This window comes from Protopterus annectens, chromosome 7.part0 (genome assembly GCF_019279795.1).
Source record: "Protopterus annectens isolate FY-2018-M chromosome 7.part0, PAN1.0, whole genome shotgun sequence".
Lineage (NCBI taxonomy): Eukaryota > Metazoa > Chordata > Ceratodontiformes > Protopteridae > Protopterus > Protopterus annectens.
The window spans coordinates 404,292,187-404,319,354 of NC_056739.1; the positions used below are offsets into that span (position 1 = coordinate 404,292,187).

General features: G+C 42.9%; 1 protein-coding gene across 1 annotated transcript in view; it reads right to left on the bottom strand.

Moving 5' to 3' along the window:
* The window catches only part of LOC122805962 (zinc finger CCCH domain-containing protein 11A-like), a 1,052,395-nt gene that overhangs the window by 674,924 nt on the left and 350,303 nt on the right, over positions 1 to 27,168 (bottom strand). Inside the window, exon 10 of the mRNA XM_044076203.1 lies at positions 8,009 to 8,034. Within this exon, the coding sequence (XP_043932138.1) occupies positions 8,009 to 8,034 (26 nt within the window). The remainder of the gene's footprint in view (positions 1 to 8,008; positions 8,035 to 27,168) is intronic.

Sequence of the window (27,168 nt, forward strand, 5' to 3'; positions counted from 1 at the left end):
CCAACCGTTTGGGGTTGGTAGGGAGTGGAAGTGGAATCTGTATCCTTGGGAAACTATGTTCAAAACCCATTTGTCCCGGGCAATGACTTCCCAGTTTTTTGCATGCAAGGCGAGCTTTCCTCCTAAGGGAGCAGGCAGTTGAGCAGGACTTAGGAGGGTTAAGGTTAAGTCATTGTGCCTTTTTTCTGTAGGGGGGAGGTTTACTGCTCCCTGCTTTGGAAGTGGGAGCCCCCCACTGCTTAGACTTGTGCGCAGTCTGAGACTGTAACCTAGGTGGTCTGCTGTTTCTGGGTTTGGACTGAGAGGGCCTGGAAGAGACCGGAAAAAAACAATTCTTTGAAGGCCAATGTCTACTAAATCTTGAAGGCTGTACTTGTAGGAAATCTTTAACAGTTTGCATAGATTTAGCTTTTTCCTCCATCCTTTTGAGGAGGACTTCTGCTTTGTTGCCAAACAGGCGGTCTTGGTTTAAGGGAGCATCCAGTAATTTAGCTTTAACATGATCTGGCAAGTTTTGCTCCTTAAGCCAAGCATGCCTTCTAAGTACAGAACCAGTGACAGCAGCCCTGGAAGATGCTTCTAAAGAATCAAAACCACACTGCAAAGTATGTTTACCAACTTGTTCTGCAGAATGCATTAAATCCTGTAATTCTTTGTGTTCAGCACAGTCAGGAAACATAATTTTCTGTTTAAGTAGTCCCATAATATGCTGCTGGCAATTTAAAGCCCTAATGGCCAAAGTAGCAGAAGTGTATACCTTCTTACCCCAGCTGTCTAAGGATCTAGAATCTCTATCAGGAGGAGTAGGATTTTTGGCAGCAGTAGCCTTAATGCCTTTTGGTCATTGAAAAATGGTCTCTGGATCCGCAGTAGAATTCTTGAAGAGGAACTTGTGAGAGTCAGGTACTCTGTAATTCCTGTCAGGTTTTCTGGGAGCTGAAGGTAAAGTGTCTGGGGAAAGGCTAGATTCCAACAAGGCAACATCTACAATGTCCAGAACAGGAGGGATAGCTAAAGGCCTGTGTTGAGGAAGTAAGAATTCCCTAAGCCTCTTTTTGGAGTCAGAGTAATCCTGGCTTTCCCAGCGGAAATGCTCCCTAAGAGTGTGCAAGGTTTCACCAAAAGAAAAATCTTCTAGAGGGGAGGCAGAGGGAATGGAATCCTCTGCATCAGAATCCTCATAGGTACACAAGGGCAAATTCTGGTAATCAGAAGGAACATAAATATCAGATTCCTGATCAGAAGAATGAGAAGGAAAATCAGTTCTAGGTCTCAGAGGGGGAAGGCTGGCTTCCCCTAATTAAGGTAATAAGGTCTTCAGCCATTCTAAGCATTTGTTTTTTAGGCATATGAGTCTGAGCATGCGGTTTGGACGTCGGATTAAAATGCAAGTCTGTACGCCTGAATACACCCTCAGAAGCCAGTGTCTGCACAGCGGCTCCGGACCGATCCAAGGTAGAGACATCCGCAAGTTCCATAGTCAAAGAATCATCTCGCGGCATACCAGACTCTGAATGGGTCTCAGTAGAGGCCTGCGAATCTGAAGTAGCGGGTATCAGGGGCTGCAAAAGTGCCTCACTGAGTACCGACAGACTGGTGACTAGCTTAACGGAAGCATCGTCGGCAGTTTTGGACCTATGCGACCTGTCTCTGTCTTTATCTTTACGTTTTTGGAAGATCGGTAGTCGGATGGCTTAACGAAGCCATTTTGGAGTACTGATACAGAGTACCAAAATAATTTGCTGCAAAAATAGCCCAACGACGAATAGTTCGGGGGTTGAACAAGGCACAAAACCGACAGTGAGATACGTCGTGGTCTGGGCCTAAGCAAGGAATGCAGTATGAATGAAGATCTTTATGAAGTATTTGCTTTCCACAGGTAAGACAATTGTTAACTTTTACTAACATCGGTTAGAGCAAGAAAAAAAGATCCCCAATGGGGTACTTTTTTTTTTTTGAAGACTTCAGTTCTGAAACTCGAAAACAAAAATTTCAGGAGTCTGCCGACTGGCACTTGCAAACTGCTTCTGCTTCGGGCACCGCATGGCAAGAAAGACTGATGTAATGGCGTTGGCTGCATGTTTTATACCTCTGACGTCATGGAAGAAGAGACAGCATCCGACACAGGAATCCAAGACTCTGGTATTCAGGCCAGCTGAGGGCTACCTATAGGCAGATAACCCAAATGTGATCACTGCAACAGTGAAACACGAAGAACATCTCACCATAACATTCCATTTGTGCTATCCATTTTCATTCTTCCTCAACTGATGGGTCGGATCTGATCCCTCAGTTCGGCTTGGCATTTGCTTGTGGCAACCAAAAACTCTCAAGCTTCTCCCTTACCCATAATGCTCCAATCCCTCAGATCTTGTTTGCGGATTTACTAAAAAGGAAGATTTGTACACAAATAGGAAGGAGACTACATCTGGAGCTCAATATAAAAGACAATAATGGTCATAAACCACTTATTCTTCAAGGAGTTAAGAAAGGATGGGGGATGGTGGGGCTGGAGTTGAGGAACAATGAAAATGGACAACGCAGATGGAACGTTACGGTAAGTACATAACTTCTTTATATGATGCTGTCAATTTTCATTGTATCCTCAACTGATGGGACAGAGGCCCCAGCTACCTAAAATCTCTAGTGGACTCAATATGCATATTCCTGAGTACAGTTGAACCAATTGAAGCTCTACCTCTGGAGACCAAATCCAATTTGTAAAAAGTAACAAAGGTATGGGGGAATGGCCTAAGTTGCTGCAGCAAAAACATCATCCATGGACGTTCATGACTAAAAAACTGAGGAAACTGCCATGGATCTAGCTGAATGGGCCTGTAACGGTTTTGGTAAGGTAATTCCCAATTTATTATAAATAAATGAAATACAAATCAGTCAACCATCTGAATATAGTTACTTTGGCAACTGGCTTTCCAATTTTACTTCTGCAAATGAGACAACTGGGCAGATTTTCTATGTCTTTTTTCTATCTAGATAAAAATGTAATTGTCTGTGAACATACAATAAATAAATTTAACATGTATTAGTCCTTGTTAGCAAATTTAGGAAAGAATACTGACAAATTAATGGACTGATTGATATTCGATTCTGATACCACCTTAGGAAGAAAGGATGCATTAATTTGTTAGGTAACTCTATCCTTGTGAAAAATCAAATATGGAGGTTTAGAGGGCAATGCTTGAATCTCAGAAATTCATCTGGCAGAAGCAATGGCTACCAAAAAAATTGTCTTCCAAGAAAGGTATTGAAGGTCGCACTTAGCTGCTGGTTTGAATGGGGAATAAAGCAAGAGCTTGCAGTACCAGATCCAGGTCCCATAGGGGAATAGGGTCTTTAAAAGGAGGTCTTAGAAGAAGAGTTAGTCTCAAAAAGGATTTGTAAAGCTTATAAGACGCAACAGAGGAACTCCAATCAAATGTAAACATTTGATACAGCTGCTAAATGAATCTTAACTGTTGAGGAATTAGCTCCTTCTTTAAGAAAGTATAGCCATAAATTCCAGGATGTCATGTAAGGGAGCTGAAAAAGGAACAACGTTATTTTGACGAGCCCAGTAAACAAACCTTTTCCATTTACTAGAGCAGAGCCTTCGAGTAGAGGGTTTATGGGAAGATAAAAGTACATGATGGACAGGTGAAAAAAGCATAGGCTGCCTGGCTATTAATGGAATTGAAGAAGCCAGGCTGCCAGCCTGAGGTTTGGTAAGTCTGGATGAATCATGTTTGTAGGAAGAGACAGAAGGTCTGGAGTCAGATCGAGAATCTATGGTTGGTACAGTAAATGAGGCCAAATCTGTAGAGGTCAGTAAGGTGCAATGATGAAGACTTTGCTCTTTAACATGGCGGCTTTCTGTACGAATTTCGGAATTGGAGGATAAGAGTAAAGTAGATTGGGGGGGGGGGGCAATCCTGAAGAACAGCATCCCTCAGTGATTCCGCGTTTTGGGGGATTAGGACAAAATAGCTGCGGCATTTCTTGTTTAGCGAACAGGCAAAAAGATCGTAGTAAAGCTGGATGCACTGATGGAAAATCATTTCCACTACGTTCTTGCTGAGAGACAGAGAGACCACTTGTGGGGTAGAAGAATGCACCTGCTCAGCTTGTCTATCACTTTGGACTTCCTCGGAATGTGCATTGCTATGATAAAACAGTTGGATGAGATCTTCCATTGCCACACACTGAGCACCTCGACAAAAGGGATGAGATCTGACTACTTCTTGCTTGTCGATATACCAAACTACTGATGTATTGTTCGTTTGAATTGCAATCGTCCCCAGAGGGCGAGCATTCTGCAGGGCCTACAACACTAAAAGTACTGCACTCATCTCTAGGACACTGATATGCAAGTTGGCCTCTTTGGTAGACCAAGTGCCTTGGACTGTTTTCCGCAGAAAATTCCCTACCCGCCCCAACTGGGAAACATCTGTTGTCACTATAGCCTTGGGCTGAGGGAGAATAAACGGACAGCCTTGTAGATCCTGGTCTGATTGAATCCACTATTCGAGATCCCTCTTAAATGCATGGATGATTCCTATTAGGGTTGATATGGGTTGGTAAACTATCGACCATTGTGTTGCTAGCATCCACTGAAGGATCCTCATATAAATTCTTGCTAAATGTACTAGTGCTACAGCTGCTGACATTGATCCTAGAACTTGCAGGACCAAGTGGGCTGAAATCCTGGAACTGCAGATTATTTTTCTGACCCGTGATCTTACAGTCTGAACCCCTGAAAGAGGTAGTGAGGCTATCACCGACTGTGATGAACAGTGCTCCTGTAAACTCCAAATTTTGGGTTGGTCCTAGTTGAGACTTCTCATAGTTTATGGATATCCCCAGATGAGAACATGTCGGGAGAACCTGATCTTTTGCCCTTGTTAATTGATACCTGGTCGGGTCAGTAATGAGCGAGTCGTCTATATAAGGAAACACCTGGAATCCTTGCAGTCTCAAGTGAGCTCTTACTACTGCCACACATTTGGTAAACACTCTGGGGGCTCTGTGATGAGACCAAACACAGTATTCTGAACTGGTAATGACTAGCTCCCAGCCAAAAGCATAAATACCTTCCGGATTGCCTGCTCATCTTTATGTGACAGTATGCATCCTGAAGGTCTACAGAGCACATCCAGTCATCCTTGCCCAAACAAAGGGAGAATGGACTGAACCATGACCATCCAGAACTTAGTGAGTCGAACTGCCTTGTTCAAGTTGCTGAGATGCAAACTTGGTCTCCAGTCCCCTGTTTTCGTTGGCACTAAAAAGAATTATGAGTAAGTTCCAGATTCTAGCTGGTCTGGTGAGACCCCTTGGTTGACTCTTTCTGCAGCAGCTTTTGTACTTGAATTGATGCTTGTTCCCTCTGACTGGGTGAAACATCAGGGATTTTCTTGAACTTGGAGGAAGGAAAAATGGTATGACATAAGCTCTGCAAATAATCCTCCACACCCAAGTATCTGCTATTTCTAGCCAGGCTCTCTGGTGGAGGGATAGTTGACCCCCAATTTCTTCCACAGGAGGGCAATTGGGCCTCCTTTCGGGACCCATGGAAGGGTCTGTCAAAGAATGAATCTCTGGACCCCTAGCTTTGCAGGCCACTTCTGCCATGGGAATGGTGTCTACCATTACAATTCCCCCCTGTACCCCAGAACTTCTTACACGCGTGTCCAGGAAAGGTTCACAGGACTTTGTGAACCACATCTTTTGACTACCTCACTGACTCCTGGAAAAGGATCTTTCAGGTGTCGAAAAATATATACCCACAACAGAGTGTGTCTTTCTGTCCTTCTCACACTTGGATAAGGTGTCTTTCACTTTCGGGCCAAACAAAAACATGTAATCAAAAGTAGCACTGACGAACAAAGATTTGAAGGGCTCTGCAAAAAATCACATAAGCGCATCTAGACATGCCTCCTAATGGAAATGTCTGAACCCACTGCCCTTGAGGTTCCTTCAGCTATATGCGAAATAAGCCTCACGGACGAACTGGAAATAGACTGCAGGGTAGCCAACTCAGAAGTAAAAGATGATCGTACTTACTCAGAAATGGATCCTGAGAGGGTATTTGAAAGCTCCTTAATCAAATCCTTCTGTAAACTTGTGAAATGTGCCAAATAATTAAGTGACCTTAAAGCGAAGGTCACTAAAGCATAGACATGCTTCCCAAACCTGTCCATCGCCCGAAACTTCTTGTTGGAGGGGGGGTGAACAGTGGAACTCTCCTCAGCAAGTTCCTTTTTAGTGGATGCCGCCACGAACCTGGCATCAACAGGAACTCGTTTTCCCCCAAACTGCCTGTCCTCTGGTGGCACCATACTTTTCTCAGGTCTCCCAGGTATTGGTTTAATGGTATCGGGATCCTTCCACACCCACCGAGAGATCATCTTAATGAGCTGACCTGTGGCTGGAGTCACTCAGGAGGTAGATGGGCCAGTACCGAAAGCCTCCAGGAATACAGACTCCTCAGATGAAGGGCTGCTGGACTTCCAGCCACCTCTCTGTTTTAAGACTTCAAGGATGTCTTCAAATGATGCATCTTCAGGAGGTGATTGTGGGGAGGCTTCACCCTCACTGAAGTCTATATCTTCTGTAACAGACTCCTCCAGGGAATATAAGCACTTCCTTTTGCATGTCTTCTTTTTGGGGACCTCTCTTTGGTGGGATGCTCTGGGGAGGTATCAGAAAAAGTCAGGATACCAAATTCGGAAGCCTGGGGTTTCAGTGCTGACTGTCCCTGTGGAAAAGCGCGTTGGGATTCCGAGCGCAAATGCATCACGGCTGTAGACCGAGGATCTGAGGGGGTAGGAACCATCTGTGCAGCTGAGACGGACAATGCTCTCCCCATAGCCTCAAAGGCAGACCTCCCCAGAGAGAGAGAGAGAGAGGACCTCTGATCCAAAAAGGCAAGCTTCTAGACTGTTGTCCCTCCCTGCTCCTAGGACAAACTCTCGAGGCAGAAGCTGGAGCAGAGCTAACCCTTGCCGAGGCCCTGAGACACACAGATGAATCCGACAACTTTAGAGGTGACTCAAATGAACCAAAGTGCTCAGAACAAACTTCAGATCTGAGGACAGAGGTATCCTGGGAGCACAGTCAGGCAGAGCCAGACACTTCGGATCCAAGAACTCAGACAGTGGAATGAGTCATAAGAGGAACTGGAATAGATAGAAGATCCGACCTCCTGACCCAAGGGCTGGGAGCCAAATGTCTGCACCAATAGAATTCCTATCACCAATATCTTCATATCTTCTTCTGTTAAGCTCCTGAAAGAGCAAGTGGAAAAATCACGAAGGGGACATAGGTCTCTCCAAAAAGGGAGAGGGAACCCTGGAGGGAACTGAATCTACTGAAGGGGAGTATCTAGTCCCTGGAAGGTAAACAATACTGGGTGGAGTAGCTGGATCAATTAGCTTATGCACCAGATCCAAAGAAGTCTGATCCAACATGTCTTTTCTTTTGTTTTGGATCCGATGGTGAAATCGAATCCAATGAATCCCGTTTTGGAAGCTTCGAATCTGAGGTTGAGGTCAGATCTGAAACTTATTTTCCCTTTAGGATCCGAAGGAGATGTCGGATCAGAAGGTCCGAAGACTTAGAAAAAAAGGTAGAAGGGCTCACACAAGGAGATTTAGATCTTTTAGATTTTTGGGGGGACATAGCTCCAAATAAAGGCTCTCCGAAAGAAGACGGTAAAAGCCCTTTCAATATGAACTTATTTTTTTCTCTCTACTAGGGCTCTACACTTAAACCCGCAACAGAGAAATTTTCTTACAAATGGAGAGGACCCAAGCAATACACACAAAGTTTGGGCATCAGATAACAGAATCTTGTTCCCACACTCAAGACATTGTTTGAATCCAGCTGGACTTTTTTCTTTCTCTGCCATGGTAAACAGTTTTAAGGAGAAACATTTCAACAGAAATTAAAGTGATATTTTATTTTTATTTATTTATTATTTTTTTAAGTGATAGGAAGGAAAAGGACTTACCTGCAATGGTAATAAGCAAAACTACACTGCATGTAGAGAAAAAGGGAAATTACCAGCAAGGGTAATAAGTAAACTACATTGCATGTAGACAAAAAAAGGGAAATAATACTAACAATCTATTCAGTGGTACAAAAATGTACAGAAGAAGGAAGAGAGACATTTTAAGTAGAATAAAAGTACAGTTTTGTACCTACCATAAATGTAGATGTTCGAGTGCTAATACAGCTGCAGTCATAACAGATGGGTTCTCCTGCCGTCAGGCGGGTCCTCGGTCGGCCGAATTCCAAAGTCTAGGTCCGGCGTCGGTTGTCGTCTCTTATTCCCTGACGTCAGTGGGACAGGGGTATAAAGGAACCAGCCGACGCCATTTTCTTCAGTTTTTCTTGCCCCAGATTGTCAGGTGCCCCCAGAGGGAAGGCAATACATAAATTTGTGTAATAATGCAGTGCAATATAATCAAAATAACAGTAGCTGCAAGCAAATACATCATAAATGAATACCCCAATCAGGTATTATGAGGATGTGTTAGCCTACAGGCCTGTGCCAAGAGGGGAAGGAGGGAGGGAAAACTGGACTGTAGCTGTATTAGCACTCGAACATCTACATTTATGGTAGGTACAAAACTGTACTATGTTCATCGTGCATACAGCTGCAGTCATAACAGATAGGTAGAATCCCAAAGCTAAGAAAGGGGTGGTAGGCACTAGGTGGAACTAGGAGGAGCCAAAATGCCCTGCAAGACTGCAGTGGCAAACCCTGCTCTAGATTTGGAGTATAATGGTAGGTTGTAGTGCTTGGAGAAGGTATGCACAGAACTCCAAGTGGCTGCTTCCAAAATATCCTTGGTAGGAACTCCTCTGAGGAAGGCTGCAGAGGTGGCTTTGGCCCTGGTGGAATGAGTTCTAATGCCTGTAGGTACAGTTTTGCCATGAAAGGAATAGCAAAAGCGTATGCAGTGGGCTATCCATTTTGAGATTGTCTGTTTGGAAATTGGCTTTCCTTGAGCTCCCACTGCATAGGCCACAAAGAGCTGTTCTGATTTTCTGAAAGGCTTTGTTCTGTCCAAATAATAACGCAGTTGTCTGTGGATATCCAAGGAATGCAGTAATCTCTCCCCTTTGTTTTGAGGATTAGGATAAAAAGTAGGTAAATGTATGACCTGATTTAAAGCTACCCTGGATACCACTTTAGGCATAAAGGACGGGTTGGTTCGTAAGGAAACTCTGTCCTGATGGAAGATGATAAAAGGCTGGACAGCCATGAGAGCCTGTAGTTCTGAAACTCTGCGGGCTGAGGTGATAGCCAGAAGGAAAGCTGTTTTCCAGGACAAATATTGCAAATCTGATGAGGCAGCTGGCTGAAAGGGAGGCAAGGTCAGTTTTTACAGAATGAAATTAAGATCCCAAGCAGGTATTGGTTGTTTCCTTGGAGGTCTTAGATTCTTAGCCCCTCTGAGGAACTGTCTTAAGAGAGGGTGAGAGAATAAAGGTGGATCAGTGTTGTATTCTGCAGAAAATGGCTGAGGCATGGATTTTGATGGAGGAGAAAGAAAGTCCACTGCTTAGCAGTTCAGCCAAATATTGTAGTATTTCAGGTAAATTCAGTTTTCCAGGATCCTGGCCCTCTTTCTCATTCCAGACACAAAAACGTTTCCATTTTGCGGAGTAAGCTTTTCTAGTTGATGGCCTTCTGGCCTCCAAAATGACATCCTGCACCTCCTTGGAGAGTAGGGCCTGTTGTGATGCTAAGGAATCTTCCATGCGGCTAGATTTAGAGTGTTTTTAGCTGGCTGTGAAGAGTTTTGAAGCTGTGCTGAGTCAGAAGAAGAGGCATTAGAGGCAGGGTCCATGGTGTGGAATGCGTCAGGCTCCTCAAGAGTGGGTACCAGTGTTGCCTTGGCCAGTCCGGAGCAATGAGAATCATCTTTGGTCTGTCTGCTCTGGTTTTCAATAGAACTTTGGGCAGTAGAGGAAGAGGTGGGGAGGCATAAACTGTCATTGATGTCCAACTGAAAGAGAGAGCGTCCACTCTCCAGGCCTTTGGATGGAAGATCCTTGAGCAGAATTTTGTCAATTGATGATTTTTGTGGGAGGCAAAGAGATCTATGTCTGGCCTTCCCCATTCTTGGATTACTTCTGTAAAAACTTTTGGATGCAATTTCCATTCGTGTGGATCTGTCATATTCCTGCTTAGGTTGTCTGCCAGCATGTTTTCCTTGCCTGGCAAGTACTGTGCTTGTAGTTCCATTTGTAAGTCCATGGCCATGTTCCAAAGTGACATGGCCAGTCTACATAGGGGGTAAGAATGTGTTCCTCCCTGTTTGTTTATGTACCACATAACTGTGGTGTTGTCCGTTCTTATCCATAGTTGACCTGGTTGTAGAAGGTCCTTGAAAGCTATAATAGCATTTATTACTGCTAGCATTTCTTTTTGATTGATGTGAAGGTGCTTTTCTTTTTGGGACCATTTGCCCTGAATGCACCGATCTGTCATGTGCTCCCCCCAGGCGTAGTCTGAGGCGTCTGTTGTGATGACCTGATTTGCTGGAGGCTTGCTGAATGGAAGACCTGTGTTTGTTTGACATGCTTGAGCCCACCACAGAAATTTTTGCAGACATGGAATTAGTGGTATTATTGTTTCCAAACTGTGGCTGTGTTGAGACCATATGTTTTTCAGGTACCATTGTAGTTTCCTCATATGCAGCTTTGCACATGGGATTAGTAAGATGCAAGATGCCATGAATCCCAGAGCCTGCAGGATTTTCCTTGCAGTCAGCCTGGTGCAATTTGCTAGTGTTCTGAAGTATTGAATTAGTTGCCCCTGCTTCTCTGGCATGAGGTAGGCCATCTGGGTGTTTGTGTCCAAATTAGCACCCAGGAAAATTATCTTCCGAGAGGGTATTAGCCTTGATTTCTTTTTGTTGACTGTGTATCCCAGAGAGTTCAACAACATTATTACATAAGCCAGATGTTTCAAAAGAATGTGCTTGCTGTCCGCTTGGATCAGGCAGTCGTCCAAATAGGGGTATATTTGTATCCCTTGAAGTCTGCAGTAGGCAATTACTGATGCCAGGCATTTCGTGAATACTCTGGGTGCAGTAGATAAGCCAAAGGGCAATGCAGAGAATTGATAATGGGTTGAACCTGCAAGAAATCTGAGGTACCTTCTGCAATTGTGTCTGAGTGGGACATGCAGGTATGCCTCCTTGAGGTCCAATGTTACCAGCCAAGACTCCTTGCCCAGCATGGGAAGAAGTTGCTGTAGAGTGAGCATCTTGAATTTTGGTACGAGTAGAAATGTGTTTAGGATGGATAGGTCCAAAATAGGTCCTCCAATCTTTTCCCTTCCTTGGCACCAGAAATAGCCTGGAATAAAAACCTTGACCTTGTTCGTGCGTAGGTACCTCTTGAATAGCTTTCATGTTTATGAGATCTGCAATTTGCCTTTCTGCCTCTGCCCTTTGATTGTGTGGCAGGTTTGGCATGCCTCTCATTTTTGGAAGGGTGTGAAAATGGAATTTGTAGCCTCTGTTTATAATGTCCAGGATCCATTTGTCCTTTGTGACAATATGCCAATTTTTTGAAAATAATGCCAGCTTTCCTCCTAAGGGGGCTGCCATTTGAGACTTGGTTGGCATGCAAAGGGGAAAGTCATTGGGTTTGCTTTCTGAAAGATTGCAAGTTATCCTCACCACCTCTTTGTGTAGGAGCTTGCCATTGTCTGCCTCTAAACGATCCTTGGGATTGTCCTCTGCCCCTCGGGCGCCTGTATCTGCCTCTTTGGGGTCTGTCCGTGGCAGGAAAGGACCAGTTTTTGGAATGCCAATTTCTACTAAAACATGGGGGTTGTACCTGTAGAAATTCTTTCACAGTTTGCATTGATTTAGCCTTTTCCTCCATTTTCCTTAACACCCCCCTCAGCATTAGCACCAAACAGTACATCCTTTTGAAGAGGGGCGTCTAGTAATTTTGCTTTGACATGATCAGGCAAGGCTTGTTCCTTGAGCCAGGCATGCCTACATATGACTGATCCTGTAACAGCAGCTCTACATGAGGCCTCTAGAGCATCAAAACCACATTGTAAGGTATGCTTACCCACTTGTTCTGCACTATGCATCAAATCCTGCAACTCCTTCAAGTCTGGTTGTTCAGGTTGTGACGCTTTACTTTTCAATTGTGATAACAAAAACTGTTGGTATTTTAGCATATGAAACTGACAGTTTAAGGCCCTCATGGATAAGGTAGCCGAGGTATATACCTTTTTTCCCCACCTTTCTAAGGATCTGGAGTCTCTCTCGGAAGGTAGTGGATTTTTAGCAATGGAGGCCTTAACTCCCTTGGGGCCCTGTGAGATGGTTTCTGGGTCAGCAGCATGGCTTTTGTATAGAAATTGGTGTGAGTCTGGAACCCTGTAGTACCTGTCAGGCTTAACTGGGGCTGGATGTAGAGAGTCCAAGTTAAGGCAAGCCTCCGAGTAAACATCATCTAGGATGTCCAAGACAGGAGGTATAGCCAGAGGCCTGTGCTGAGGTAGCAAGAGAAATTCCCTGAGCCTTTTCTTGGAATCTGAATAATCTTGGCCTTCCCAGTGGAAGTGTTCCCTTAAGGTATGCAAAGTTTCCCCAAATGAGTAATCCTCTGGGGGACAGAAGGGATGGACTCCTCCACATCAGAGTCTTCAAAAGGGGAGTAAGAATGTTCCTGATCATCAGAATGCTCTGAAATAATGGAGCCCTGATCAGAGGAGGGGGAATCTTCCTCCACTCTGGGCCTTTTGTCCGGTGGGGGCTGAGAACCTCTGATAAGAGTAATTAAATCCTCAGCCATTTTAAGCATCTGTTTCTTAGGCATGGGGCCTGGAGATGGGCCCTGTGTAGCTGGTCTCTTAGAGTGCATGGTTACTTTAGACTTTGTGAAAGCCTTGATGGAGAAAGAAAAGGAAGGTCTGAAGACACCTTGAGTGGAGGTGGACCTGTCCATATTCTGAGTTTCAACACCAAGAGTGGCTTCGGTATCTATAGTCGGGGTGTGGGCCGAGGAGCCTGCGACCTTGGGCACAGGAGACACCATCAAAGAAGTGTCGTCGGTAGTCAGGGGCTGCGTAGGCGCCTCGCTGAGAACCGGACCACGTGTAGTCGGCTTTGGCATGGTGTCCATACCTCTCAACCTGGAAACATTAAAAATCTGGACAAGGACCACATGAAAATAGGTGTAAATCTAATAAGCTAATTAACATAAAATTATATAACCCCCGCCCCAGTGGAATTGTGAGGATACCAACTTCACTTAAAAACTGAAGAACAGACAGCCAAAATATGGCTCCAGGGGGGGCCTGTAGTAGTAACCATTTTTTTTTTTTTTTTTTTTTAATATGCAGTAATGTTTGGGAAGGGGAAGGAAATGATGATTTTGATTTTGTTTTTTGACTGGCAGTATGTATGTGGTAGGTAGTAAAAGTGGGGTTGGTAGGATTTAATCTGTTAGCAAAGAATATTCTCTAGTTCTTACTCCTCAAAACTGTCTTACTCCATGGCCTACTGATCAGTTAGCATAAGAGAGAGTTTGTGCCATCTGGGGCTGTCTGAGTTCACCCTCACTCCTCACAAGACAAAATCCAAATGGGATGGGGGCCCCTCCCCTCCAGCCTCCCCTCAGATCCTCATTTACTCGTCTCCCTCCCATTTTTCCACACTGTGTTTATGTGTATGCCACCAGTATCACTAAATATGCACATCTCTGCAGAAGTAAAGTTGTCTAATAAATTCCACATTAAAGAGATATGTAACTAATGAAAAGGTTGCTGCTAGCAAAACTTTATTTCTACAAATAAAAGTGCCCATTGCCTTGAGGGGAATAAATTGCCCTATGTTGCAAAAAAAAAAAAAGCTAGCAATATTACAATAATGAATGGATGGCATGGCTGATAGCAGGTTAGTTACTACTAGGCCGCCCACATAGGACATTTCAGGACTAGGACCTATCCACCTACCAAAAGTAGAACACATATCAAATATCAAAATCCATACACCCATCTACATATTGTGGGAGTAAGAACTCTTCAAATAAAAACAAAAGTAACTGCCCTACCCACACAACTAAAACAGACTTTAAGCAGCATACAAACTTTCTCCTCCTAAAGATCTATATGCGCAGCACAAGAATGGGAAAAGCCAACACTGGACAGTTGAGAAGGAGGCATTATGCAGTCACAATATTTATGCAGTCTTCTTCTCACGAAACCCTTACATACAGGAGTACTGCCTTCTCAACAGATGTTTGTTGTCTCATTAACAGGCTGCTGCCGTGTTTCCTCAGTTTCTCAAACACACACAGAGGAGCCCAAGCTGCTCCAATCTCTCTCTCTAATAGAAGTTCAAAAAAAGCAAAGTTGCTGTGGAAGTTTCTCACTCACACACACTTCTCTTTCTATTAAATTTAAGTTAAAAAAAAAGTTTAAGTTTGCTGCTGTTCCAACTACTTTCACTTCCACACACACACACACACACACACAACATACACACACACACACACACACACAACACACACACACACACACACACACACACACACACACACACTTTCTCTAGAATTCAATTTCTCAAAAAAAAAATTTATGCTGCCCCCCTACTTATGATAAAAAATACCATGTTGCTGGCAGTTTTCACACAAAGCCAGAAAGGCATTCTCTGCTTCCGAAAGATGACGTCAGCGATGATGTCAGGAATAAATTAAAAAAAAAAAAAAAAAAAAAAAAAAAAAAAAAAAAAATTAAAGGGGAACTAAAGGAAGGGATTCGTGGCATTATTTTGCCCTCAAAACCGGTATTTACCGAGGAATTCGTTATGGTTGAGAGGTCTGATGGTGTCGGTAGAGGCCGCGGACCTCATGTGTCGGTCCTTATCTTTGCGTTTTTTAGATAAAACCGGAGTCGGAGTATCCGACGACATAGTATAGTTAAATGCTATTCCAAAATAATGCTGGGCGAACTCCGCCCAACGCTTAACAGTGCGTTTGTTGAATGTAGCACAAAAGCGACAGACCGAGACGTCGTGGTCTGGGCCTAAACAAGGTATACAGAGGGAATGGAAATCCTTATGCGGTATTTGCTTCCCACAAGAAATACAATTATTAACTTTGTCTGACATCGGTCTGAGGCAAGAAAAGTTTCCCCAATGGGGTACTTAGCTTTTAAGAAGACTTCGGTTTCCAAATTTTCATAATCTCAGGAGCTGGCCGACCGGCACTTGTGAACTGCTTCTGCTTCGGGCACCGCGCGGCAAGAAAGACTGAAGAAAATGGCGTTGGCTGGTTCCTTTATACCCCTGTAGCACTAATGTCAGGGAAGAAGCGATGACAACCGACGCCGGACCTAGACTTTGGAATTCGGCTGACGGAGGACCCTCCTGACGGCAGGAGAACCCATCTGTTATGACTGCAGCTGTATGCACGATGAACATCATCAAAACAGTAGGCAGTTAGGTAAGGGATTAAAGAATATAAAAGGAATACAAGAAATATAAAGGTTTCGCTAGGGGAAAAAAAAAGAAAATTCAAAACTTTACAAACTTATCTGCTCAAGACTAAAAGTCACCACATCTTTCACGTACGGTGGCAAAAGAGATTTGAGGTACTTGGGATTGGTGCATTATCAGTAAGGGAGAAGCTAGAGACTTTTTGGTTGCCACAAGCTTTAGCAACGGCCAAGTCAGATCCAAGGGACTTATCTGAACCATGAGTTGAGAAAGCATGAAAACTGACAACATCAGATCATCTGTCAAAATGTCTATGAAGATCTGCATAAAGCAGAGTAATACGGAAACCAAAAGAGATATAAATGAAAATATTTATGGAAAACTTAATTATGCCAAAGTCAGAGGAAGAGAAAGCTCTACAATTAACAGCGAAGACAGGAGGGGAAGAGATGACAATGGTGATGTACAATAAATAGGAAGTCTCCAGGAACAGACAGTAATTCCTATGAAGTTTGGAAGTTAGGAGGGAAAAATAAACATCTGGAAGGTTTTGTTTAGCAACATTATAAAAGAAGGAACAGTACTAGCAGTTTGGAAGAAAGTTGTGGCAGCTGTGCTGCCCAAAGAGGGTCAAAAGACCCTTCATCAAAAAGCCCAAAGGGGGTAAAAAGACCCTTCAAAAACCAGCTTCATAGACAAGTTTCAATTTTAAGCCTTTCTTATAATGCGTCTGTACATACTACCTACATGAATGGCTAAAGTGTTGACGAAAATGATGAATATGGATCAATGTGCTTTTCTGGAGGGGAGGCAAACATTTGACATTAACAGAACAATGATGATTCAGAAGGTAGCAGAGTGTAAGAAGATACCAATACTGGTGGTGGGTCTTGAGGCAGAGAAAACATCTGATAGTTCGCTGTGATTTGCTGTATTTATATTCCCTGACAGAATAAGAAAGTTAACTAGGAAAAAAATATGATGAATCATTGGCAAGAATTAAGGTATGAAGGTTCTACTCTAACAAGCTAATTACAGGCAGGGGTGACCTCTTTCATTTATTTTCTCAATACTTCTTGATACTGGCAAGGGAAAACAAGAAACTCGTAAATTCAAGGATACAAGTGGTATGGTAATCAAGAAAACACAGCCATACTTTCAGATATTATTTTGTACTTGATAAAATCCAGAAAATGACACTTCAGTGTTGTGGAACATTTCGAGACAGTTAAGCTATTTTCAGGATACAAAATAATTAGGTGAAAACAAAAGCTATATTGTAAAACTGTTTCAACACATGAACTGTTTCAGCAACACCCATATTTATGGGGATGTGATAAGATTAAGTATTTAGGTGCATGAATTAAAGATTTTATTACGGCAGTTAATCTGTGAGAGGAGACTACAAAGAAGATGAAACAAAAGTTGAAATGTTGAAAGTCTTGATTATGGATGTAGATATTAAGGTGCAAGCAGTGAAATGTTTTTACATGTGGGTCAAGCAGGTTTTTATCACCTAGAAGAAAACCTGTAGATTATAATTAATAAAGTGAAGGAATGTATTCGGGGCAAGGGTGAAGCAGGATACATTGCTTCTCCCCATGAAACAAGATTTTTTTAAGATACGAGACTGGATACACAATTAAGCATCGTACACATAACCCAAGCAGAAGATTACAAATCAAAAAAACATTGTTGATTCTGGAGAGTTCACAGAATAAAGAAATATGATTCTGGATGCCTTTAATGAGAATATAAATGTAACATTCTAAATGGGTGCTATTAAAGCAGCAGAAAGTATTTAAGAACTAAGCCAACATGGGAATGGAGAAAGGAGATTAAAACAACAGGGTGACTGACAGTAGAGACATAGTAGATAAGCAAGAAAGAGCTAGAATTTACTGCAAAAAATTAGTAAATGAGCCAAGATATTGAGAACAAATAACCCGGAAGGGAAAGTGTGAAGAGGCCAAGCAGAAGTCCAGACTGCAGCTTGGAGATTGTTTATACTTTATCAATCCGTGATAGGGAAGGCAAAAAGAAAGGGGCAGGGGCATGTTAAGTAAAAGACTAGCTCTGCTTGAGTTTTTAGTTGAATACAGAACAGAAGCTGTTAAAAAGGGATAATTAGTAGGGTATATAAAGTGATCATCATACTTATAAGAATCAATCAGGAAGGGTTAGAAAAGACCGGTATTTGAGAATGGAAAGACAATATACAAAGAAACTGTGCGAGGACATTCGTATGGGTCCCAGGTATGCAACAAGTCTAAAAGATTTAACATTTCTCTTTGAAGTGTTTACATAGGTATTTTTATATCCCTAGCAAACTTCAGAGAATTTCTCTATTCATGGATAGCAAATGCTGCAGGTGTGCCAAAAAATATGGGTAACTGAGAACAGGTTTTTTAGGAACTTAACAAGTTTCCAGATTTTGAAAAATTTCCTATAGAGTACCTTGTCAGAAATGCTGAGGAAGCAAAACTACTGTATCTAAGGAGATGATTCTTTCGAGCTGGGATACAGAAACTAAATTGCCTAGATCTAGTAAGACCCAAATTTAGAGCTACTGGCTGACAAAAAAGCACCTACTTGAAAATGGAAATGAAAATCTAAACTAACCAAAGTGAAGTACTGAAAACTGCATAGTAGATAAAAGAGTTGGAATAGAGTTATTTGGAAAAGAGAAGGGGCAAACTACATAGAAATAAACAGAAATTGTTGGAACAACACATGCAGAGAAATATTCAGGAGGAGGAGGAGTGAAATTTCAGGGAAGGCAGGACTTGAGTAATAATTATGTAATACTGGAGTCAATGATAAATGTTAGAAAATATATGTATAATACATGAAACTTAAAATTTTTCTAATTGTTTATTTTTCTTTTCTATTAATATATGTGCACCCATATCATTTTCAATACATATACATTTAACAAAGGTGCTAATAGGAAGAACTAAAAGTTTACATTATATGATGTTGTTTAGATAAGCACTAGTCAAACAACTAAAGCACAACGCATTATCTTATAGTATACAATAGAAACCCACTGTATAAGCAACAAATGACTTACTCAAAACATGTAGTGTGTGTAGGACAAGTGAGATGCTGCTTACAGCTACATATTGGTTTATAAAGGTGCATTCATCAGCAGGAATTTGGTGTTTGTTCAACACAGTTGTGGATACAGTGGTAATTTGTTCATTTTACAAGTTCATTTTTATTGTTATAGAAGGGTACTAAACCCAACTGAACCAGTGTTGTTGCATCCTAATACACGTAGCTTACGTAACAGCAAAGGGTGACTTACTGAAATGCATTGCCATGGTCTATGAATGTGGGGACAGGGAGGTTGGTTTCTTATTCACACAGGTTGTAGTTACTTCATGCACAAATTTCGGCAATGCTGGTTTAGGGCTGTGACCAGTTCCAAATCCATATTGTACTGCTGTAATTGTTTTATAAGAGGTCATGTTATCAGTGAGAAGACTTGTTTTCTGGATTTTGGATAAATGTCTTAAAATACAGATACATCTCTAGTGTTCAAGTTTGTGTAGTCCACATTCCTACACAAAGTGTAACTGCTTCTAAATAGCAGAAAATGTCCTTTTATAAACTCATGTTTACTGATATGGTTAGAAGCACTTTTCTTCAGGTAAGCTGATGGCAATAAAAAGTATGGGAATAGAACTGTCTCCCTCAAGTTCCTTTAAATTTTCAACATTTGTCATGTCAGGTGGTTGGGACTTGATTTCTAAGAAGGCAACTGATTGGGTGCGACTGTATGACACCAACGTGGTCTACTGATGCTGTAACGCAATTAAATTAAAGTAGTCTGCAAAATTACTTGTTCTGTGCTTATGTGCTGGCAGATCCAGTGGGTTGGTCAAACTTGTTTTTGTTTTCCCCAGATTTATAGGTGTCCAGAGTACTGATGGAGTGCTTTTATTTTCTTCTTGAAATCTGGTGAAATATTTTAGTTCCACCACTCATTCTGATCTTTGACATATATATATATTTTTTTTTGCTTCCTTGCTATGTCATAGTGTTACTGGGTTTGACAGTTTCTTGTAGTTTAACCAAGCTTTCTCTCTTGTTACATTACTTCTTGTATGTGCTTTTCCACCCAAGGCAGAGTGCTTCCTCTTAATATTACCTAGCAGAGTGTTGAACAGTCATCCAATATGCTCAGCTGAATGTCCTCTGCAATATCAATGCTTTCTGTGAAACAGATCCATTTCTAGATATTAAGATGCCTTGAATATTTTCTATGTTTATTAAATTGGGGGTTCTAAGGAAAATACTGTTGGGCTTGAAATAGGGTAGAGATCTCCATACTGTGAAGGTTTGTTCACAAGTGCAGAGTTGGTTAGGTAAGGTACCATGTAGAGAAGTTATATGGGTTCTTTGCAAATATTCAGTCGATTATGCTATTTTTTCCTGTCTTATGTTCTTGCCCTACAGGCATTTGTGAATTCAGTACCTATTTTCTGCTGCCTATTGGTTCTACAGAACAATGAACTTAAAAAAGCAATACTAGCTCTATTGTGTAGTTGTAAAGAACCAGTTTATGGTGAGGAGGAGTTATTTCTCTGAAGATCCGGGTTTTAATTACATACATCCCATACAGAGTAGTCAAGAATTCCCTACTATGATTGGGCGACTGTTTGGGATATACTTTTCTGAGGTGCAAACAAAAACCAATGGTCTGTGGCTGACCAAGTGTGCAGATGACTACAAGCTGGGCACTGTCATAAATTCTCCTAGTGATGGGAACATTCTCCAAGAGGGTCTTAACCAAACCAATGACTGGTGCCAGAAGCATGGGCTCAAACTCAATGCCAAGAAATGCATCATTATCCCCTTTGAGGAAAATGGTATCCCCACTAATTATCACATTAATAATAATGTACTAAGCACGCAATCAGTCGTGAGGGACTTGGGCACAGAGGTTGATAGCAACCTGACTTTTGACCACCACGTTGCCTCCGTTGTATGGAAGGCTTTCTACATGGCCCACCTCATAAGTGATGGTATTTCATCCAGGAACAAGGAGGTCATAAAATCCCTGTACTCCTCCCTTATTAGACCCATTATAGAGTACAATGCCCCCTTCAGCGCGTACCTTGCCAAGCACATGCAGCAGCTGGAGAGACCACATAGGTTTCTGACCAGGAAAATCCAGGGTCTCAAACACCTAAACTATACAGACAGGCTAAAAGCCCTGTCCTTCTACTCAGTCTCATACAGACTGGTCAGAGGTGACCTCTGTCTGGCATACAAGGCCATCTTAGACTCCGCCTTGATGGAGTTGCTGCATATCCGTAAGTCAAACTCCACTCGTGCTACCCACGCACAAGGTCTCAACCTGGTCTGTGACATTAATAGAACTTGTTGGCAGGATAGATTTGTGTCCCAATGACTCCCCTATCTGTTGAATAGACTTCCTCTCCATATCAAGCAGAGTACCTCACTAACCCTCTTTAAGAGGAACCTAAATGACTGGATGGGGAACAGAAAATATATCCCTGGGATCCCACCTGTGTCTCTGCTGGACAGGAAAAACAGGTGCTGACTTTGTGGGAACATGGCTGAAATTCTTAGCAAAGCTTATAAGGACCTCCGGGCCAATAGCCTAGTATTGTCCTATGAACCTATGAAAGAATAGTTGTGCAAAATCTTACCATAACTATAGATGTCCTTCTCCTCCATGCTGCAGCATTCTAACATGTGGGATCCTCTGGCCCGAGGCAATCTGAACGTCCGGCTCATACACAAAAGCTTATCTGGCTGCAGTATGGTACGTGGGATGCATCACGCAGGGACCATAAATGCGACATCTGCATGTAGAGACCTCAGAACTGAATATCCAAGTCAGACAACAATCTAAGGCAAGCTGAAAGGATGCCATCTAGAAAGGGAAAAGGGGCTTGGAGGGGGTAGGAGGGTGGGATAGGAATAGTGCAAAATGGAACAGAAGGATACAAACAACTAGTTGGACTTTCTGATGTCCTTAAGTCTTATCCCGAAAGAATCTGAGTTATTTGTGAACATCAAGGGAATGAAGCACACTCACTGTCATTCTGAGGGAAGAAAAGAAAGTGGGTAAATGAATAGATTGGTTAAGGGATAGTTCATTGACCACTTTTGGCATGAAGGAGGAGTTTGTGCAAACACAGACTCTATCCTTATGAAAAATGAGGTAAGGTGGGTTAGCTATGAGTGCTTGTAACTCTGACACTCTTCTGGCCGAAGTTATGGCTACAAGAAGCACTGTTTTCCAAGTACATATCTTTAAAGTGGCTGATGCTACAGATTCAAATGGAGCAGTAGTGAGTTTATTTCAGAATGAAATTCAAATCCCAAGGAGGAGGGGGATGGGTTTTCTCGGTGGTCTGATGTGAAAGACCCCTTTGGGAAAAAGCTTCACCTCTAATCTGAATAGTAATGGTGGGCTGAGAGGTAAGCAAGCTAAGACATCTGACAAATGGACTTTCACTGTGGAGTATGAAAGTTCAAATTTTAGGAGCTCACACAGATAAGACAAGACTAGAGATATATCTGCCAGAAAGGGGTCTAGATGTCTGTGAATTCAAAAGTGGAAAAACTTTTCCATTTGGACAATTAGGATCACCTGGTAGTGGATTTCCTGGCCTCCTGCAGGACAGACAGCATGGCCTCTTGAGTAAAGGTGTCTAAATGGGATCAAAAGTTGATCACTCACACGGTTAGTCTGAGAGTTTGCAGGTGTGGGTGGATAAGAGATCCCTGCTGAGGTGTGATGAGGTCCATCTTGTGAGGTAACTTGTGGTGACTGCCCTTGGCTAGTGACAAAAGAAGGGCTAACCAGTGCTGCCTTGGCCAAAAGGGGGTCACCAGCAAAATTTTTGGCTTGTCCTGCTGAATCTTCAGCAGGACTTTCTGTAGAACAGGGAAGGGGGAAATACATACAGAAACATACCCTTCCAGGTGTCCACTCTCCAGGACTGAGGGGAGGGGGATCTGGAGCAAAATATCTGTACCTGTCTGTTCTGATGGGAGGTAAACAGATCTATCTGTGGTCTACCACACCGGTGGACTATGGCCAGGAAAATATCTCTGTGCAACATCCATTAGTGATTTTGAGACAATGACTTGCTGAGAGCATCCGCCTGATCATTTTGTGATGGGATGTAAACTGCCTGTAGTGTTACCTTGGAGAGGGTAGCTAATTCCCATGCTTGGATGGCCAGTCTGCAGAGTAAGACAGACTTGGTTTCCCTCTTGCTTGTTGAAGTACCACAAGACTGCGGTGTTGTCTGTAAAGCTTTTGAGGGGACCTGGATGTATGAGGGGAAAGAATGCCTTCAGGGCTTAGAGAAGGGCAATCATTTCCATGATGTTTATGTGTTTTTTCTGAAGGTGGGGGTCCCATTGGCCCTGCACCTCGAGTCCATTCATAGTGGCCCCGCACACCAGATCTGATGCATCTGTGTACATCTATTGAACTGCAGTGGGAGGCTGTAAAGGAAGCACTAGATTCAGATAAATTTGCTGAATCCACCGCCTCCTGTCTTTCTTTAGACAGGGAAGCACCTGAAAGTCTAGTGAATGGCCATGCTGGCATACATTCTTCAAAAACCACTGAAACTTCCTCAAGTGTAGCCTGGCAAGAGGCAACATGGGAAGAGTGCCTGCCATCAGACTCAGGAGACGAAGGAATTCCCTGGCTGAAATGCAGTTGACTAAGAGTAGTTTTTGAAAGAAGTTAGTCAGTGAAGTGACCTTTTCTGGTGGGAGAAAGGCCTTCATCAAATCCGTTCTTATTCTGCAACCCAAGAAAATCTGGTCTTGGGAAGGAATAAGACAGGACTTGAGAAGGTTGAATATGAAGCCCAGGCTTTTGAGGAGGAAGATGGTGAACTGAAGGTTTTTCCTGCCAAGTCATAAAATATCCTTTTCTCACAATTGATAGAACCCAGTTGCCTGAGATGATTTGTAGCCACAGGGGAAGACAGTGAGAGAGGCGGACAGAAAGGGGAAGGTGGTAAGGGGGGTTTTGACAGTCACGCATGGTTAGGCCTGTCAGGAAAGGGTAGTCTTTGATTAGTTTGAGAGGTCTGGAAAAGGAAGGTTTTCTTTTCTGGATTTGGAGGTAGAAGGAGCAGAGGCCTTCCTGACAAAACTTGGTTTGGTGGGGTAGGTTCTGAGAAACTTAGGCACTGGTGAGATCAACAGGTGCCTGAGGTCCTGCAGCTCCTTGCTCTTTTCCTGCAGACCTTTTGAACAATTCTGCTGACTGTTCCCCAAAGTGGAACTTATTGCCAAGAGGGGCATCCATAATCTTGTTTTTGAAGTCATCTGGCAATGGTTGCAGCCTGAGCCACGAGTACCTACGAAGGACCGATGCTGATGAAGCTGACCTAGCTGATGCTTCTGCAGAATCATAGCTGCATTTAATGAAGCGTCTAGTGACTTGTGCAGCTAAAGAAAGTTTAGAGGCAACTTGTGGTTTGGTGGAAGAATCTGGAATGGAGGACAGCAGATTCATGGATTGTGAAACTAGGTCTAAGACATATTTTACCATACAAGTTTGGTAATTAATGGCTCTAAAGGCCAGGGTTGAAAAAAAAAAAAAGTTATGTCTTACCATAACATTCCCTCTGCGTTGTTGATCTTCTTTCATTCATCACTGATGGGTTCGGTTCGGAGCCCCCCTCTGAACCAAGCCAGCCCAATACCAAGCTCGCACCAGCCAAAAACTCTCAAGCTAAACTATTACACATAGTGCCCTTCTCCCCGTTACCTCAGATCAATTTTGCCCATCTTGTACTAGTAAAGCAGAGGCTGTTTCTGCACAAATGCCCTAACTCACCACTTGGACTCAAAGTATCCCCCCAGGAGCCTTTGGAGGGGGGAGGAGGGTGGGAAGTGATGAATGAAAGAAGATCAACAACACAGATGGAATGTTATGGTAAGGCATAACTTCTTTATCTGATGTTGTTAATCTTCTTTCCATTCATCACTGATGGGACAGAATCCCCAGCTACCTTGTGTTCCTTGGACGGCCCTTATGGAAGAACGTTTCTGAGCAACACTGAGCAGAAGGCAGCTCTCCCTCTGGAGACCAAATCCAATGTGTAATGATTAATAAAAAAAGTGTGACTACTGCACAATCATCATCCACAGAAGCTCTCGAACGGAAGGCTACAGGCATTGCCATAGATCTGGTAGAGTGGGCTTTAACATTCTGTGGTATAAGTTTTTCTGCAAGTGAATAGATGTAGCATTATGCAGTCCCATAGGCATTTTGATAAAGAGACCTTGGAGACAGAATTTTCCATCCTAGGTCCAGAAAAGGAAATGAAAACTTGATCAGTTTTACGTATTGCTTTGGTTCTGTCTAAATAAAACCTCAGTTGTCTGTGTACATCCAAGGAATGTAGGCAGTATTCCCCTTTATTAGTAAAATTTGGGAAAAATACTGGAAAATCTATGGTCTGACTAATGGAAAAATCCGAGATAACTTTGGGGAGAAAAGATGAGTTTGTCCGGAGTAATACTCTGCCCTTGTGGAAGATTAAATAAGGCCTTTTAATGCATAATGCCTGAAGCTCTGAAATTCGTCTGCCTGACGTGACGGCTACCTGGAAAAGGGACTTCCAAGATAAAAATTTGAGGTCACACTTCACTGCAGGTTCAAAAGGGGGTTAAGTTAAGGACTGAAGAATTAAAGTACAGTTGTGTACCTACCAAAAATGTAGATGTTCGAGTGCATTCACCGTTGCAGTCATTACACTTGGGTTATCCTGCTGGCAGGCTACCCGCAGTCGGCCTGAATTCCAAAGTCCTGGTCCAGCGTCGGTTGCTGTCACCTCTTCCCTGATGTCAGTGCGCCAGGGGTATAGAAGATGCAGCCGACGCCATTTTCTTCAGTTTTTCTTGCCCCAGATGTTAGGTGCCCCCAAAAGGGTAGGCTAAAAACACTGGTTATAAAAAAGCATGCACTAAAATAAACAATACCTTCCTCTACAAGCAAATACACCACATAGGTTGTATAGAATAGAGAAGTACAGATAAGTCCCAGCAAAGAAAAGGGGGATGGTGGGTGGGTAACCTGGACTGCAACAGTGAATACACTCGAACATCTACATTTATGGTAGGTACACAACTGTACTATGTCCATCGTGTTTCACTGTTGCAGTCATTACACTTGGGATGAATCCCAAAGCTGAGGTTGGGTGGCTGGGTCTAAATAGAATTAGGAGTGGCTATGAGGCTCTGCAGAACTGCAGTGGCAAAGCCTGCTCTGGATTTAGAGTAAAGAGGTAAGTGGTAGTGCTTGGTAAAAGTGTGCACTGAACTCCAAGTTGCAGCCTCCAAAATTTCCTTGGTTGGTAATCCTCTGAGAAAGGCTGCTGATGTGGCTGCTGCCCTGGTAGAATGTGGCCTAATGCCCTTAGGCACTGATTTGCCATGCGGTGCATAGCAGAAACGAATGCAGTGTCCTATCCATTTTGAAATAGTCTGCTTTGAGATAGCCTTTCCTTGTGATCCTACAGCATATGCCACTAAAAGTTGCTCAGTCTTTCTGAAAGCTTTAGTTTTGTCCAAGTAGAAGCGTAGCTGCCTGTGTATGTCCAAAGAATGCAGAACTCTCTCCCCTTTATTCTGGGGATTTGGATAAAAAGTCAGAAAATGAATGGTTTGATTAAGAGCCACACTGGATACTACCCTTTGGCATAAATGTTGGGTTTGTCCTTAGAGAAACCCTGTCCAGATGGAAAATGATAAATGGTTCCACTGCCATTAATGCCTGTAATTCTGAGACTCTTCTTGCTGAAGTTATTGCTAGGAGCAGAGCTGTTTTCCATGATAAGAATTTTATCTCAGCTGTATTGGCTGGCTCAAAAGGAGGCAGTGTGAGTTTTTCCAAGACAAAATTGAGGTCCCATGTAGGTAACGGTGTTCTCCTTGGGGGTCTTATGTTTTTGGCCCCTCTGAGGTACTGCCTTAGCAGTGGATGTGAAAAAATAGGTGGCTCCGTATTGTAATGAGCTGAAATGGCAGAAGCATGGATCTTAATTGATGAGAAGGATAAGCCTTTGTCCAGCATCTCAGTTAGGTATTGTAAAATTGGAGGAATATTTGGAACAAGCGGGTCAATTCCCTGTGCCTGATTCCAAGCACAAAATCTCTTCCATTTTTCTGCATAAGACTTTCTGGTGCTGGGCCTCCTGGCTTCCAAAATGACATCCATAACTGCTTTAGAGAGAGGTGTGTTCTGAGTGGTTATATTATTTGCCATGCAGCCAAATTTAAGGTTCTGAGTTGGCTGTGCAGGATCTGATTGTTTTGTTGGGTCAGAAGATGAGGAATTTGAGGTAAAGTCCAGGCTGGGCCTTGAGACAGGCTCTTTAGGACTGGGTACCAGTGCTGGCGTGGCCAGTCTGGGGTAATCAGAATCATTTTTGGTTTCTCTTGTCTGACCTTTAGGAGTACCTTGGGGAGGAGAGGAAAGGCATAAACTGTCAGGGTTTTCCAGCTGAATGATAGAGCATCCACCTTCCATGCTTGTGTCTGATACGTCCTTGTGCAGAATCTCTGTAGTTGGCAGTTGTGAGGGGAGGCAAACAGATCTGTGTCTGGGCATGCCCATTTCTTTGTTATCATGCTGAAGACTTGTGGATCTAGTTTCCACTCGTGAGGA